At 40.9% G+C, this 12,824-nt stretch overlaps 1 protein-coding gene across 1 annotated transcript in view; it reads right to left on the reverse strand.

The window, feature by feature from the left end:
* LOC114663832 (ectonucleotide pyrophosphatase/phosphodiesterase family member 3-like) overlaps positions 1 to 12,824 on the reverse strand; it is a 196,643-nt gene that overhangs the window by 30,745 nt on the left and 153,074 nt on the right. The window contains exons 19-21 of the mRNA XM_051935499.1: positions 5,241 to 5,286; positions 2,287 to 2,441; positions 217 to 352 (exon numbers count right to left, since the gene is read on the reverse strand). Of these exons, the coding sequence (XP_051791459.1) occupies positions 217 to 352; positions 2,287 to 2,441; positions 5,241 to 5,286 (337 nt within the window). The remainder of the gene's footprint in view (positions 1 to 216; positions 353 to 2,286; positions 2,442 to 5,240; positions 5,287 to 12,824) is intronic.

Genomic DNA, 12,824 nt, shown 5'->3' on the forward strand with positions numbered 1-12,824 from the left:
ACAGTACCAGTCTTAAAAAGTGACAGGAAGTAGGGAAAACAACTTAATTTGCATATACTGTACAGTATAACACGTTTTAAGATTTCACTATAGTCTAGGTTTCCCAATTATTTCATATTATATAACTGGTTTCTATATACAGCATGCTGTCTGTGGGGCTCCTGCACCATGTTAAGGCAATGCGTTTTACATTACATAATAAGAGAACGTACATACTTGGAGGATAAAGAAATGATTCTGTGATTTGAATATCCCTAGTGTATGATTCACATTTCGCACTGTCTTCTGGAGGAATTCGAACATCTGCTCTCAGGCAGTCTTTTATCATCTCTGGTAGAGGATCAGCATTTGCCTGTTGGAAGCAACATTATAACAAAAATCAATATACATTATACTGAATGTATAAAAATATATAAATATATATACAACCCCAGTTCCAGAAAAGTTGGGACACTGTATGAAATGTATATAAAAACAATGTGATGATTTGCAAATCTCATAAACCCATATTTTATTCACAATAGAACATAGAAAACACCTCAAATGTTTAAAATGAGAAAATGTACCATTTTAAGAAAAGAATAAGGTCATTTTTAATTTGATGGCAGCAACACATATCAAAGCAAATTTCAAAAATAGCCTTAATAATAAATACATTTCACTTAATGTTTTTCTTGTTGCCTAATCACATGGTAAAAAGATGTACCAAAGAAGAAAGAAGGAAAATTTTACAGGGCCTGAGAGAATGCCTAGGCCATTTTAATACCATCTGTAATCTCATGCACTTCATGTTCTGGAAGAAACTAAATTAATTAGCTGGGTATCTCTAAATGAAAACCGTGTCTTGTGCTTGATGTTATCATAATGTGTGCTGACTTCTAGCTGCCCTCAATTGGACAAAATAGGTAAGGATGTTGCTTGCGCACAATGATATTGGTATTCTGACATTTACTTGCATTCATATGTTATCATCGTCAACCAGTTTTTCGTCTTCCTTTTTCAGTTTTTCTATTTTAATATTCTGACTTGTTCAAGGAAGCTGCCTGCTTGTGAAAGTCAGTTGTGAATAAATGAAGTGGGCATATTTGGTTACTTTGCTGTTTCTTGTTTCTTCAGGTGCCCCTCTGGTGGCAGTTGTAAGCCACTGAGGGTTTTGGGTTTTTTTTTGTATTGATTTTGAATAAAAATTTGAATTGAAAAAACCAAACATATCTTTTAAGAGGAGTGAAACAGATATAATAAAAAACATACAAGATAAGACTTTTAAAAGTTAGTAATAAATGCTAGGGAGAAAAGGCAAAGCAGGGGATGACTAATAGAGTTGATGAAGTAACAAGAACCAGTGAAATTAACATGAGAGGGACTATCTTATAAATTCAGGATAACACTTGTCAGTCAGTCAGTCAGTCATTGTCCAATCTGCTATATCCTAACACAGGGTCACGGGGGTCTGCTGGCGCCAATCCCATCCAACAAAGGATTACAAGACAGGAACAAATCCCGGGCAGGGCGTCAGCCCACCGCAGGGCGCACACACACATACCAAGCACACACTAGGAACAATTTATGATCGCCAATGCACCTAACCTGCATGTCTTTGGACTGTGGGAGGGAAGCGGAGCACCCGGAGGAAACCCATACAGACACGGGGAGAACATGTAAACTCGGGACCCGGGAAGCTGCCCCACCATGCCGTCCTGGTAACACTTGTAATGTTCATTATTAACCATTTAAAGTTACTTCCCTTTAACACACAGCTACAGAGCCTGTTTAAACCACCTATACAAAATTACTATTGACTGGTTAAAAGTTATTGCTCCTTTCTGAAGTAAACCCAAACACCTAATAAGGAGGAGTTGTATGTATAAATTAAGAAACCTTAGCTTACATTTATCTTTATTTGTTTAGTACATGATTTTATCCAAAATGTCTTACAAAAATAGTCAACATAATTGACTAAACATCAATCGTGGAGAACTTTGTTTGGAGTTGTTTGTGAACAAGTGTTACAGAGCAGGGGAGAGAATTGATCATCACAAGTGGAGAGCACAGAATAAAAATAAAAGTGACTTACAATTTCCAGAAAATAATAACTTGGCAGCTAATATCAGACAGAAATTCACCAAACAAGAGAGTCTTCAAATGCTTCTTAAAAACATTGAGGGAGTTAGAATTCCCAACAGAACTGGGCAGCTTAACTTAGAAATAATTTTTACATTGGAGCACTGGGCATTTCACATGTTTGTCTTAATAAAGGAAAACATGAAATTTCAAGGCAGGTCTTACAGGTTTGTTCAAAGTGAAAGATGTCCAGATGGGGATCAGTTTCATCCTGCTGTACGCACTCACAAACCCCTGATGATGCAAGAGGCAGTACTGCTCATTTTCCTGTAACATAATTGGTCTTCCTAAAGGCATGTGTGTTTTCTCTGCGATTTCCACTGTATGCATAAACAAATATTTACAAACACAAAAAGCATGTGAAAAAGTTAATGAAAAAATAATAAATATTATATTTTTTTGTGTGATCAGATCACCCCATTCCACAATCAAAGAAACTTTAGAGGGAAAGAGCATAATGAAATACACTCACCTAGAAAATTATTAGGAACATCTGTACAGCTGGTTATTCATTCAATTATCTAATCAGCCAATCATATAGCAGCAGTGCAGTGTATAAAATTATGTAGATACAGGTCAGGGGCTTCAGTTAATATTCATGTCAAATACCAGAATGGGGGAAAAAATGTAATCTCTGTGATTTTGACCATGGCATGACTGTTGGTGCCAGATGGGCTGGTTTGAGCATTTCTCTAACTGTTGACCTCCTGTGATTTTTCATGCACAAGATTCTCTAGAGTTTATTTAGTATAGTATGAAAAGCAAAAAACATCCAGTGAATGGCAGTTCTGCAGATACTGATGAAAGAGGTCAGAGGAGAATGTCTAGATTGGTTTGAGTTGACAGAAAGGTTATGGTAACTTCTGTACAATTGTGGTGACCAAAAAAGTTCCTCAAAATACACAATGCGTCGAAACTTGAGGCCGATGGGCTACAACAGCAGAGGACCACATCGGGTTCCACTCCTGTCAACCAAGAACAGAAAGCAGTGGATATGGGCTTACTAAAACTGGACAGCTGAAGACTGGAAAAATGTAGCCTGGGCTGATGAATCTTGATTTCAGCTGAGATACAGAGATGGTAGGGTCAGAATTTGCTGCCAACCTTGTGAATCAACCCACCTTATGTCAACAGTCCAGGCTGGTGGTGGTGTTTAATGGTGTGGGGAATGTTTTCTTGGTACACATTGGGCCAATTAATACAAACCAATTATTGCTTTAAAGCCATGGCCTATTTGAGTATTGCTGCTGACCACTCTCATCTATTCATGGCCACGATTTACCATCTTCTAATGGCTACTTCCAGCAGGATAATACACATTGTTACAACACAAAGTCATTTCAAACTGGTTTCATGAATATGACAAAGAGTTCAGTGTTCTTCAGTTTCTTTTTCAGTCACCAAATCTGAATCCAGTAGAACACTTTTGGGATGAGGTAGATTGAGATATTCACAGCATGAATGTGCAGATGACAAATTTGCAGAAATTGCATGATACCTGAACCTCAAAGGAGTGTTTCCAACATCTTGTGGAATTCATGCTACAAAGAACTGAGGCTGATTTGAGAGCAAAGCATTGGTATACTGTTCCTAATAATCTTCTCAGTGAGTACATGCTTACTTTATATCCCACAAAGACCATTAATCTTACTCCAACAGAATTCTACAAGTCACAAAAAAATTCTGCTCCAATGAGCTGCTGCCTGGATATCACTTTAACATGACATGGAAAAAACATGAAGCTGGCTAAAGTTTCAAGCAAGTAATTCAATTCCAAATTTAAAATAATTTTCATTTACTAAATCACATCTTCTTATACCAGCATTGAGGAAAATTAAATTCCACATCTCAGAGTTAATGTAATCCTGTCTTGCCCAATGAAAACTTTTAAATTATTTTTAATGGAATAGTTTGGGCTGCGACAAAAGTAGAACTCTTGGTAAAAACTCAAAAACTAAGGTCATGCTTTAAACAATCTACTCATTTCACCACTGCAAATCATAAGATGTTTTTAAAATATTGACTCTGTAAAAGCTAATTTAATATGAAGTTTTTAATTAAAAATAGTTGATTTTATCAAGAAGACTATGAAAAATAACAAGCTTGCCTTGAGTAGGATGTATTGAATCTTTTGCTAGAGCACTTATTAATGAATTATTGAACAATACTGATCTTTTTCAGGTTTGTGAGTGTAGGAAATAACCCTGGCAGCAGTGGGAACCAACAATGGATGTGGCACCAGTTCATTGCAAGGCAAACTCAAATACTCTTCCACAATCCAAAATAAAGATGCAATTTAGAATTAACACGGGGAAAATCTACAAACCTGTATACTTTTTTCAAGAATACAGTATATGTTATATATATATATAAGCTCCTGCTCCACTGACAGACTGAGGAGATCGTTGGAGTATGTGAATTTCCCCTTGGGATTAATAAAGTATCTATCTATCTATCTATCTATCTATCTATTGTGGCACGTGGCTGGGGGTGGTACCCAGCCGGGACGCCCAGAAGGACAGAAGGAGGGCTCATGCCTCCTCCGGACCGCCAGGGGGCGTCCTTATGCCTGGAGGACTTTGTCCCCGGCACTTCCGCCACACCAGGAAGTGCTGGGGGGAAGAAGAAAATGAGACACCCGGAGTGCTTCCAGAAAGACAGCTGGCACTTCCGCCACACAGGGGCGTGTTAGGGGAAGATTGCCGGGAACCACCTGGAGCACATCCGGGTGATTATAAAAGGGGCCGCCTCCCTTCATTCAGGGCTGGAGTCGGGTGGAAGAGGACAAGGTCAGAGACTGAGTGAGAGAGGAGAAAAGGAGGCGGCCTGAAGGCTTACTGTGGACAGAGGCCTGGACTATTGGGGTGATTGGTGCTGAGGCACTGGGTTGTGTGCATATTTGGACATTGTACTTAGGGTGAATAAACGTGTGTTGGGACATTAAAATGATGTCTGTCTGTCTGTGTCCGGGCTATTTCCCACACTATCTATCTATCTATCTATCTATCTATCTATCTATCTATCTATGTTGCTGTTATTTACTTTAGGGATCGGTGGTGACATTATCGAGCAAAAAAAAAAGTTTTCAAGGTAATTAAATATTGATACAACTCATTTACCATCATTAGTTGTTAGATTTAATCTTTTATTATATTCTTCCACATCCTGTGAAAAGAAAAGAAAATTGCAAATAAATACATTTTTACATTCTTTAAGTTACATTTTTGTTGCAGTTAACCAATAAAGTTGTTTGACTTTAGCAATGCTTAAGTTTCAAAATATGGGAAAGGAACATTTAGTGACATGTTTTAAAAATGAACAGTTATTCAAAATGGCAAGTAAGTTACAGAAGTAAGCAAATAAAAAGCTAAAAATATACATATTCGTAATGTACAACAATTTATTGGCTTTCAAATAACCGAGTGGTATGTAAGGGGGCACTTTACACTCACACTGTTTGGGTTAGAGCCTCATGGTGGCTATGAATGTCTTCATTGGCCATTAGATATGCATAATTTGACCAAAAGGACTACAGTTTTAAAACATCACCTTTTATAATGTAATGAAGCATTTAATTGTATCTGCAGTGTTTCATCACAATTGATGAAGTCTGAGGGGACTAGAAATAAACTAAATAATCATCAGCTTGGCAATAGTGTGAGCATCTTGATCACTTAATTTATAAATCATATGGAGACTTTTTTTTTCTGTGCACACTGTAAGAGAATAATTAGATGGTAACATGGCATTTATCTTAAGAAATAGCATAAAGGGTTATTAAATGTCAGAAACCTCTATCTGGGAACCAAGGAGGCCAAATGAACAACAAAGACAAGGATGTACCAGGATGTCCTATACAAAATGTTCTAGGAGAGGATTAAGAGATCAGCAGATGTCCTGTAAACAAGAAGACTGGACAGTTGTCACATACACAGAAATTTCAAGGGTAATGGCTAAACCTACGAGAGATGAGAAGATCAAGAGTGTAGTAAAATAGACTTTTATTTATTAAGTTATTTGGGTGTGTAAGCCAACAAACCAATCTGAGTAAATGTCAGATGATGTGTATGTTTTAATCAGCACTGTTATGTCAGTTCAGTTGTGTATAAAGCGGACCTCTGCCCTGACCATTCTGACCATTTTGTAATGTTCTCTCTTCAGTATTTGCTGTAAGAGTAATTAAAAGACAGAATGGACAGTTTTCCTCCTGCCTGGTTTCTGACTTGTCGTAGTAGAGAGAGAGGGAGGCTAGGAACATGCACTGATACAGCGCACTGCTGCACCCACCACATGACAAACCAACTCAGGATCCCAGATTAGGACCCGAGTGTAGCCATGCAACGGGTAGCACCTCAGCACCACACTAGTTCAGATGGAATGGAACTGGTGTGAGGTTGTTTATGGTGGCTGGAGTGCCAATTCTGCCATCAACCCCCAGGTTTTTTCTCTGCAGGTTGGAGGGCCATTATGCAGGGCTGGATGCAGATTAATGTCATACCTAGGACGGAGCAAATGCAGGTTAAGGGCCTTGCTCAAGGCCCCAATGAAGTAGAGTTACTTTTGGCATTTACGGGATTCGAATCGGCAACCTTCCGATTGCCAGTGCAAATCCCTAGCCTCAGAACCACCACTCCACCCTGTAGTAGTAGATGATAAATTAATTAAATAAATTAAAGAAATAAACTTAACTAATGTCAATTTCTTCCACAACACTCATGGAAAAACCTGCTATAAAGTGATGTGTTTTTATGGTTTATAAAACCTTAGTAAAAATTACTGTTTCTGTACATCTCTCACACCCTTTCTACAGAGCATGTTGGTTTCCAAAAGGAATCAGGTGTGATGTTACATTTAACATGAGAGCTTATCCAATTCAGTTAATCTGAATTGATTAACTGATTTGTGGAATCTGTATCATGTGCCACAGCACAGTTGCCTGTAGTTTGCAGACCACTGTTTCGTGTAAAGATATCTCTAGCCCTGAAACCCATCACAATTAGACACTGGCAGAACTGGCTGATGGTGATTTGTGCACATCTGAAATGTTGCATTTACAGTGGCATGCAAAAGTTTGGATATCCTGGTCAAAATTTCTGTTACTATGAATAGCTATGCAAATAAAAGATGACCTGATCTCCAAAAAGCATAAGTTAAAGATAGCCCATTTATTCAATATTTTAAACAAGATTACTTTTTATTTCCATCATTTACAGTTTCAAACTAACAATTAAGGAAAAGAGCCAGAAGCAAAGGTTTGGGCACCCTGCAATGTCAGTTCTTAGTATAACAGCATGTTAGTGCTTTTTGTTGCCAGCTAAGAGTCTTTCAATTCTTATTTGGGAAATTTTCTCCCATTCGTCTTCTAGTTCTTTGGGATTCTTGGGTCATCTTACATGTGCTGGTCTATCTACAGGTTTTTAGATGATGTTTAGATCAGGGGACTGTGAGGGCCATGCTTAAACCTTCAGCCTGCACCTCTTCATGTAGTCCATTGTGGATTGTTAGGTGTGTTTCAGATCATTTTACTGTTGTAGAAGTCATCATCTTTAACTTTTTTTACAGATGAGCATTTTTTTCTTCCAGAATTTGCTAGTGTTTAATATAATCCATTCTACCTGTGAACTGTGCTCTGTGCCATTGTCTACCACATGAGCTCAAAGCATGCTTGATCCATCCCCAACCTTAACATTTGGAGATCTGTCCTTTATTCTCCAAACATACCTTTGCACATTGTACTCAAAAGGTTCGATTTTGACTTTGCCAGTTCATAAGACTTGTTTAAAAAAATTTACCGGGTTTGCTTAGATGTTCATTTGCATATTTCTCACACTGCATTTTGTAGCTGCAAGAAAGGTTTTCTTCTGATGACTCTTCCATGAAGGTCATATTTGTGCACCCTAGACTCTGTGCAGGTCTCGCAGCACAGTAGAACAGTGCCACCATATCAGTGTCTGCTTAATCTCCCTGAAGTTCTTTTGCAGTCAAACAGGCATTTTGATTTGCCTTTCTAGCAACCTCCTGGAAAGTTTTTTGGTCTTTCACACTTCAGCTTGACCACCACCATTCTTGTTAACTTCCGTTTCTTAATAACATTACACACTGAGGAAACAGCTACTTGAAAACTCTCTTTGCTCTCTCCCCTTGTAGCCTTCTCCTTTTTTGTGGGTGTCAATTATTTTATTTTTTAGAGCACCAGGCATTTGCCTAGTGGAGACCACAGCTGTTGATTGTTGGGACAAAGTTTGAGGAGTCAAGAGAATTTATACAGCTTTGAAATCTGCATTACCTGGGGTTTCCTAACGATGACTGTGAACAAGCCATAGCATAAGAGACTAAATAAGGTCTGAGATCTCAGTAGAAGTTATCTGAGACCTCATATCTCTTGGGGTCCCCAAACATTTGCATGGTGCTCCTTTCCCTTTTTTCACTATACAAGTGTACAACACAAAAATAATACACTAATCTTGTTTAAAACCCTGAAAAAAATGCTTTATCTTTAACTTTATGCCCTGTGGATATCAGTTCATCTTCTACTCACTTAACTATTCACAATAATAAGAATTTTGGCCGGGTGCTGTGCAAGATGAATGTTCTCTTCGTTCCCTTGTACTAATCCTTGTCTAAGAAGTTAAGCAGAAGTAAGCTTTAAAACCATGCTTTGCTGAGCAAACAGAAAAATATTTGTCCAAGGGACTCAAGGTCTAAGCATTCCAAAACATGAGTCTGCCTTATCCCCGTTTCCTCTTATCATGAAAAGCTTGCGCCTGCCAACTTTATTATTTTTCTCTTTGCAGCTGCAAGCCACCAATATCTTTGCTGCAAAGCTTAAAAACTTTAGTCAAGGACACGGTGTACTTTGAGAGGGCTAAGCAGATCATTGTTTTAGAAATGAAGCTGCTTGAAACTTCAACCTTGAGAGATGACTGTTGCATTCCATAATGATATTAAATATTCTGAAACTCTGCTCACTGTGACACTGAAGAATAAAAGCTGCTATATAACCACACCTGCTGTCTTGTCTGGTGTCTTCGTCCACAGTTTTCTGGCACCCAAACGTGGGGCAGGAGACGGGCAGACGACTCCTCGAGCGGGATCGCCCGGAGGACCGAAGTGGACTCGATTTACCGGATCGGGAGGACCAGCTCCAGTAAAAGTTAGGACTGGCCTGCCTTAGGCGTTTCCTGCGTGGGGAGTCCCTGACCTCCTCCTAGCCGATATGAGGCACGACTTGACGGGAATTTCCAGGCAGGTGGATGAAGTCACAGTGAGTAGATCGGGGGATTTCGGCTGGTTTGACTGGTGTGCCGGAAATAATAGAGGTTTAAAAAGAGTAATTTAAAAAGAGTAAAAGAGCATACTATATCATTACTGTAGGGGTGGTCTCGGGACTCGCGGAACACAGTTCTTGGGACCCTCCAGAAAATAGGCACAAGTTTGAATGTTAGTGAGTCATCCCTTGTGAAGTGGAATAGAAAGGGGCGAGTGGCATGCTCCTATAAATAAATAGAGGAACAGGGGTGAATGTGGTAAAACCGAAAAATGTGTGTCTGAATATAAAGGGGGGGGGGGGGGGTCGTGTTTCTCATTTGGCATCTGGTCATAATCTTGTTCCGACGGGTTGCTCAGGTGACGGAGACTATACCTAAGCAGTTTGATGCATACAAGGCGTCTGATGAAGGGATCGGGGTAAAAACCTCCATATCCCGGACTCCACACTGAGTATTGACGTAGGATTCTGCCGAACCCAATAAACGGACACGAAGTCACCTGAGCTGAAATCTGGGAGCAGGAGCGGACAACAAGTGGGACGAGGAGAAAAAAAAGGGGGGGGGGGCTGAGCTGTTTTCTGTGATATCCTGCCACCCATTATGGGGTAACAAGTCAGCAAACCGGTCAAACCTATCCCCCTTACACCAAAAGCCTCTGTTGGAGGTATTATTTTCAGAGAATCACCAGGCTCCTAGTAACCCGTCAGGATCGAAAGGCGGCTCCCCTAGGAAGTTAATAGAGAAGAAAACCGCATTAGACTTTAAGAAAGCATGTAAAAAGTGGAATAAACAGAGTGGTGGCAGATGGCCGTTAGACGGGACTGTAGACATATCAGAAATACAAGAAATAAGGAAAACATTATGTAGAAATGCACAAGGATGTTGTATGTAGGAATGTACGAGGATGTTGTAACAAAGGTCCGTATCGAATGGATATGTTTGACAGATGGGAATTGGTTATTAAAGACCGTACGTTGGAAGCAGCACAGAAACGGAATGAGCTTTTAGCTGCCGAAATTAAGACTAGAAAGGAAAAGGAAGAGCTGCTTATAGCTTTACAGAAAGTGCAGGCTGATTCGGGACCCCAGTCTGAAGGAAGGAGGAAGAGGAGTGATAAAAAAGACCCATTATATCCCGTGCTCTCTTCCCCAACACTTTACCCACAACCCCTTCCACCGCCTCTTTCACCCCTTGCCCCAACAGCTCCTGTGGTAACCGATGCCCCAGCTACTGATGATTTCTTTGATGAACAATATCATTACAACCCCTCCTCACATACGGATCCGGATGATGAGACTGACAGCCACTTGTTAGGGGCAACGGGAGGCTCTTCTAACTCACACAAAAAGCCCTCCATTTCACAACGTACTAGAAGCCAGACCCTCCGAAATAAGTCCCCTGAAAACTTTGCCCCGTTTGAGTCCCCAAAACCTTTAGGATCCACATTTTCATGTCCTTTAATTGAAGTCCCCAACCCCCAACATGATCCCGCACATCCTCCAGGCAATAATAATCCCACTACTGTAATGATTCACCGAAAGCTGGGCACCACACGGGCAACTGTAAATCACGGTGATCATAACGGTGCCCTTGGCGTTGGAATGAAGCTCTTCCCCGAGGCTCCGGGAATGAAGGTCCTTTCCTCATCCAGTGGGAGCCTTTGAAAGGAGCCCTGGCAGAAAAATAAAAAATAAAAAAAAAAAAAAAAAAGGGGCACAGACTGGTCACTGATTTCAGCCGCTAAGCAGAAAAAAGACGAGACAGTGGATGAATGGGCTCACCGGTTACATTCTGATGGCTAATCACTCTGGGCTAGACAATGCAAATGATAGAACTCGTGCTGCAGTGCCTCCTTTCGTCTCGGGACTGAGAAGTGACATTCAAAGCAAAGTTTGCATGTCCTGCATAAGGCTGGGAGAGAGCAACGTTCGAGGAAGTGAAGCGTCATGCAGAGCATGCTGAGAGACAGACTAAATTAAAAGAGTCAGACACACAGACCAAACTTTTGGCTGCACAAATAAATTACTATACTGGAAGAACTGACCCGGCTAGGGGGAGAGGACGCGGAAAATTCTTTGGAGGTCGAGGGCGCGGAAGAGGATGCAGGTTCCAATTATCAAACCCTAATAATCCTTTCGCTCAGATGTCTAACCCTTCGGAGCAGACGCCAGCATCATATGCCTGTTACGGCTGCGGTGAACTTGGAAAATTTCAGACGCAACTGCCCACACAAGCGCCCTCCGCCACCCCCTCTCCCTGAGCCTAATGACATTCCTTGGTCCTAGGAATTAGCAGGGACCCCCAGCCACTTTTTCCAGATTCCTTTGCTTACTCGTCATGCTGAAACTGATCCTTTATTGACTTTAATAGTAAATGGCAAAGAAACTGCCTTTCTTGTGGACACAGGAGCAACGCACTCCACTTTGTCGCTGAAGGAGGTCCCTGCCTCGACAGATACAGTAACAGTGCTTACTGCCTCGGGACAGCCTCATATTTTGCTGGTCTCAAAACCTCTGCAAGTACAGCTCAGCACTGACAGTTCAACATTGACTCATCGCTTTCTGTTAAATCATTTGTACCCTGTGAATCTGCTGGGAAGGGATCTTATGACTAAATTGTCAGTCTCAATTTCTTTAACTGAACAAGGATTTTACTGCTCCATTCTTAAGCTCCTATGCCAAACTACACACCCCAAGCCCTCTTTTGCTGCATGGAGCCTTGACATTTCCCCGCACACCCTCCTCTTGAAAGCCCTTCATTCTTTCCCCTCATGCCTATTTCCCCACTTACAAGTCCCGGACATCCTGCATTTGTACTGCCCAATATTTCCCCGCTCAAGTAGACACTCCTTGGTTAGAATCTTTTCTTTCCTCCAGCACATGCCCTGAGACTTTGCACATTCCATGTATTTTTGTTTCATCTACTAAAGCTGCTGCTTCAGTTCACCCCACATATTCACAAAGCGTTTTCTATTTAGGAGGTTCGGTTCCCCATGTTTCCTTAGCCAAATCTAGCACCATTCGCTGGGTCGAAATTGGGGAATGGGTGGAACAATGTCTCAATAGGACGGACTGGCTACACGTTGCTCCGGGTATTTTTGATACTTCAGATCATTTGATAACTAAGGTTTTACTTCGAGATGACCTTCCAGTAATCCGTTCATTATGTCATCCCACCCTCTCCACATTTTCATTACAGCCTGCATATCCCTCTTGGCTTTCCTCACTTCCCAATGCACTGTGGTCCCAGGGGAAAAATGATTATGGAAGGATAGCACACTGTGAGCCACTGGTGATTTATCCAAAATCCTCCTTCCGCCCGCATCGCGCCCAGTATCTTCTGTCTCCCAAGGGAGAGGCTGGGATCTCCGCCGTACATTCCGATCTCGTAAAACAGGGAGCAATTATCCCGATTAAATACTCTCCAGTGAACTCT

The sequence above is a fragment of the Erpetoichthys calabaricus genome, chromosome 13 (genome assembly GCF_900747795.2).
Source record: "Erpetoichthys calabaricus chromosome 13, fErpCal1.3, whole genome shotgun sequence".
In the NCBI taxonomy this organism is placed as follows: Eukaryota; Metazoa; Chordata; class Cladistia; order Polypteriformes; family Polypteridae; genus Erpetoichthys; species Erpetoichthys calabaricus.